Source organism: Sinocyclocheilus rhinocerous, unplaced genomic scaffold, assembly GCF_001515625.1.
Source record: "Sinocyclocheilus rhinocerous isolate Xijiao unplaced genomic scaffold, SAMN03320098_v1.1 scaffold757, whole genome shotgun sequence".
NCBI lineage: Eukaryota > Metazoa > Chordata > Actinopteri > Cypriniformes > Cyprinidae > Sinocyclocheilus > Sinocyclocheilus rhinocerous.
In genome coordinates, this window is record NW_015662957.1 from 1,517,698 (window position 1) to 1,523,223 (window position 5,526).

General features: G+C 36.8%; 1 protein-coding gene across 1 annotated transcript in view; it reads right to left on the reverse strand.

Annotated features, from left to right (window-relative positions):
• The window catches only part of LOC107728602 (SLIT-ROBO Rho GTPase-activating protein 2-like), a 109,545-nt gene that overhangs the window by 44,198 nt on the left and 59,821 nt on the right, over positions 1 to 5,526 (reverse strand). Inside the window, exon 4 of the mRNA XM_016538830.1 lies at positions 306 to 468. Coding sequence (XP_016394316.1) covers positions 306 to 468 — 163 coding nt within the window. The remainder of the gene's footprint in view (positions 1 to 305; positions 469 to 5,526) is intronic.

Genomic DNA, 5,526 nt, shown 5'->3' on the forward strand with positions numbered 1-5,526 from the left:
TTTTTTTTGCTTATCCGAAAAAATAGTCCGATCTGTGACTCAAAAAAAACAACACAATATAATGCTATTATAATACTATATAATACCCTAATATATATTAGGCTATATATATATATATATATATTAGGCTATATATATATTTATATATATAATTTAATATATATATAATTAGGTCAAAACTGGTACGTCAGTGAGGAGAGAGATTATCAATTGAACTGAGAAGCAAATAAAAAAGGTCCCAAGCTCAATGACCACTACAGAGGCTTTAACAGAGAAATCGACTGGTATGCAAAGACGAATGTCACCTTTTTGAAGAGGCGTCCTGAGTCCTCGCTGACCTGGGCGAAGCGTGGGATGATGTTGTTGAGGTAGAGATCGCTGAGAGTGGCGTGGTCTCGACTCTCTCTCTTCACCTGAGCCAAGAGAAGGTTCCAGCAGTTGACTGGAGACAGAACATTTTGCTCTTTCCTGCAGAGAAGAGTAAAGAAAAAACACATTTATTATCATTTATAATACAAGAGAGCAGAAGAATCAGTTAGAAAAAGCTATTTAAAAAAAATACATACTACAAAAATACATTTGCAGTAGTTGCAAAATAGCTGCAAAACAACTGACAAACAATTCAATCACAATACATAATCAAAAGGAATCAGAGGAATCATCTGAACATAACCAAATGATTCAGTCAAATAATTTCAAGCCAAATAGATTTAAAAAATGTAAGATAGTAATACTAAAAATAGTAAAGTAAATTCTAAATGAATTTTTAAAATAATAATTATTGATGTGTTTTCCCACACAATTTTTATATAGAAAACGAGGACATAAACATTCATAAACATTTTTGATGATGCAAATTAATCGTTATATCACATTGTGTGTATATATATATATATATATATATATACACACACACACACAGTATTCAGTAATATATCAATAATACATCTGAAACTATCTTGCTGGTTATAAAATGTACAGTATTTTGATATTTATTTTGCAATTTTGGGCCATTAAGTTTCCTGAAGATGACTATATATTATAGTGACAATATACAGTATTAATATGCAAAAAGTCTCATCGCCATCAGTCATTCAAACAGCCAACTGTTTTTGAAAACTAATGACTTCAGATCACTTTGCCGCTACAAATCACTGTGAACAACCTTTGAGACACAGACATCATCATTACAGATAAATCAGCTCAAAAAACCCTCTGGACTCCTGCTCTGATAGGGAATGTGCCCAGGATGTTAAAAGTTACTCTAAACTCATACAGTCCTGGTATGGTTAAGAAGGGTACACATGCATATAGATCCGTCCTGATAAACCTGTTGCCCTATATGTGAAGTTCACTCATGGATTACAGAGCAATGGATGTCACGCAAAAGAGGAATTCTGTTAAGCCCTGTGTTACTCTGGGCACATGCTGGAGGGATGGACTCAGCGGCCTGTGCATGCCAGAGGGTCCCGTAGAAGCCCATGAGGTGGGACCCGTTCCCTGCTGCTAAAATGCCTCTGAACGGGTGGGGCAGAACCTGATGTTTCTTCAGACCAGACGGTCTGAAATGTCCACAGAGAGTGTAGAATCAGGAAGGACTGGATCTAAAGAACCCGCAGAAAGCATCCAACTGTCTGTTAATGTTTTACAGACTGTCTGTTTACAGAGGAACAGCTAACACATGACCTTGGTCCTGCTGTTGACTGGAGAGCAAAGTATCTGTGAGAACTAAAACGTTCATCACATTTACCCAAACAACAAGCAACCTTATCCATCAGTGGTATGCAAATGTGTACATTTAAGGCCTAAACAACTTGTGACTTGCAAAGGCAAAAATGTTGAAGTAAAATCAATTTCCTCCCGCATTTTAGAAACACTGCAACTCATAAAAAAACACTTCCACAGGGTGGATTTAACAGCTATAATGACATACACTAAAGTTTGTAAGAAACAAATTATTTTATTAAGCAGGGACATATTAAACTCATCAAAAGAGACGGTAAAGACCTTTAAAATGTTACAAAACATTTATAATTTAAATTATTTTTTTTATATTAAACAGCTTTATTAAAGCAGCACTGTTTTCAATATTAAAAATAATAAGAAATGTTTTTGAGTACTTGATTACTGAAGGATCATGTGACACTGAATGGCTGCAGAAAATTCAGCTTTGCATCACAGGAATAAATTCGATTTTAAAATATTTAAAAATAAAACCCTTTTATTTTAACTTGCAATAATTTTTCACAGTTTTTATTATATTTTCATCAAATAAATGTTGCCTTGGTGAGCATAAAAGACTTTCACTTTTGGACTGTAGTGAACATATCCAAATAATTTTAAATGTGCATGCCGAAAAACCATGCTATTTAAGTACATGACCAAAAATATGTTATTTCCAAAGCACACGTCCAAAATCATGGTAGTATACCTAGCTACCTTTGCAAAAAAATCAGACCCACTTTATGCTGCACATATCATAGCAGGATATCAGCAACATCTGAACCCAATTTAGCACATTTAAAAAATTTACATAAAAAAAACATATTCTGGGCTGAAACCAAGCACTGCTGATGTCCTGAAGTAGTCTGAGTCTAATAAACCTCAAGTGATGTACGGATGTGTATTAACACTTGTCTGACACCAGTCCTCCCTGCTGAAGAGCACGTTGGATTAATCATATCACACGACGGGGATCCTGTCTCTCTGTATAGGACATTCCCTCTGGCTTCGCCTGCCGACAAGACTTCAGACAGACACTCCTCCCAACGAGTTCAAAGCGAGGGGAAATCAGCCAGCATTCAGAGCTCAGCGGGGGGCTCAGTGGAGGTACATCACAGCCTGTTCTCCTGCTCAACATCTGTCAGTGTTGTGGAAAGGAATGGACACATCTCACGTCATCGGTCCCCATGTAACTCTTTTGATGATGGGATCAGAATAAAAAGACCAAATATACTGTCGTCATCAAACATCAAGGTATTTCAACAGATGCTAAAGGAAAGCAACAGAGATTCATATCGTAAGCTTAATGGAATCCTCAAGCATTACTAATTTTTGCAAATTAAAGTGTTCTAATATTGTTCAAGTATATATTCCTTATTCTTCAACATTTCAAATGTTTTGTACTTGTAAAGTGTCACAAAACAAATGCTGACTGTTGTGTTAAAGGGATAGTTCACCCAAAAATTTAAATTCTGTCAATAATTACTCAACCTTATGTTGTTCCATCCCAGTAAAACCTTCGTTCATCTTCGGAACACAAATTAAGATATTTTTGATGAAATGTGAGAGCTTTCTGACTCTCCATAGACAGCAACGCAACTACCACGTTCAAGTCCCAGAAAGGGAGTAAGGACATCGTTAAACTAGTCCATGTGACATCAGTGGTTCAATTTTATGAAGCAACAAGAATGCTTTTTGTGCAAAAAGAAAATTTCTTCGCTTTTGTGTCAACCTTCACTGTGGTACTTTTGTGAATGCATGGTGGAGACTGACACATAAGATGGTGGGATGTTGCATTGCTGTCTATACAGGGTCAGAAAGCTCTCGGATTTAATCAAAAATATCTTAATTAGTGTTCCAAAGATGAATGAAGGTCTTATGGGTTTGGAACAACATGAGGGTGAGTAATTAATTACAGAATTTTCATTTTTGGGTGAACAAACCCTTTAAGTCCTTAGCTTAGCAACATGCTAACTTCAGACTCTATTGGAATACCATTGTGACCATTAATAGAGTTGTTGCCCAAGTATCAGTAACTACAAAGATTTTATTTTAGTTAGAACGATACCTTATAAAAAAAGTTGAATACGTAGGGAGCACTTTAGAACAGACCTACTGAATAAAAACAAGCGGCACACAGGCAGCAGTCACAATTCAATTACAATTATAAGTAAATAAGTCTAGTGTGTTCAAAACACTTAGGCGTGCACACCACTCTCACCAATAATGTTTCTCTCCACCAGCTTTCCCAGACACCCTTTTCCCCCCATCCAAAGAACAGCGGTTAAGAAGTGTAGCAGAAATACTTGTATTTGGATGTTTTGGAGGCTACGGCTGAGGTAAAGAGTGGAATGAGATCTTGATGTTTGCTCTGCCAATGATCGCACAACACTTGGGAAACAGGGAAGAATGAAACTGGTTCGAGCATGTAGCAAAAAGTCAATCAAAACATAAAGGTCTTGCACAACAAGGGTTCAAAGAAGGCAAGTTCCTGATGGTAAACCACAGACATGTGTGCCAAAAAATGGTGGGAACACCTCCATTAATTGACACATGGTGCAGGACATATTATAACACAAGGAACACGAGAAGACAAGAATATACTAACAAAACAAATCTTCACAAATACCAAATTATGTGTAAAAAAAAAAATATAAGAATACAATAAGTGAAACCAACAGTCTAACGATTATTGAATGATTAAAACCAACCTGAGGCATTGACAGCCCTGAGAAACATCCTCCCAAACACACTAATTTGCTTTTTTATATGCAAAGAAGCAAAACACATGCTTAACTACATAAGATGGAGTCCTTGGAGAAACTCAATTCCTCTCGAGAAATGAACAAAGGGACGTTGATGAGATTAGCATGGCCTCTTGGCTGACGGAAAGGGTTCTTAAATGGGCATTCAGACGAGGGAGCTCCGGGTCATTTCTGGAAGGCCATGAAAAAGCTGAGGTCACATGAGTGGAGGAATTGCCCAATTAACAGCAAGGTCACCGCAGACAGAGCCGGCCTTTCACCAAAGGAACGCTCCGCGAAGCCAAGAAGGGCTAATTCCTAGGTGACATACTAGGGATGCACCGATACCACTTTTTCCAGTACTCGCCCGATACCGATATTTTTATTGCATTTGTAAATTTTTAAAATATTGGGTACAGAAACCAAAAGAGTATGTATAATGTTAGTTGGTTAACTTTATTTATCAAATAGATACAGTCAAACCTAAATTTATTTAGACACCTTCAACATTTCTCCCGTTATCACAGTTTATTCGCTATAGTTTAGAAAATGGTAATAAAATATAACAAGAACTCAGAGTTAAACGGAGTCAGAACAAATTCAGCTTGATAATGTTAGATAACTTTGATAGAAAGGTATGTAATGGATTTTGTTACTTTCACTGTTAATTTTTTTCTCTCGCTATGGTAGCCTACATCATGTTTAATTTAATAGCATTAGAGCTGCTCTATTGCAGCGGCTTAGTACTGTAATCACACGCTTTGCTGTAATAATGCAGGGAACCACTCGTTATAAATCTCCTAACTGTGATATTTTCAGAAATAGAAGTCGCGTTTTTTTTTTCATCTGGAACGTGCTGCGATTTATATTCCAAAGCTACTCATATAATGCAGAAACACTCAAGCAAGCAAAACACGCGCAACGCCTGCACGTGTTTGTACTGATGCAAAATAGTACAGCCTAGCGCATTTCACACAAGCAGCGAATGCCGGTCTTATTTTTACGATTTAGTTTTAATCCAAATGATGCGTACGTGTGCTAAGTGAGTGAAGTGAGTGAA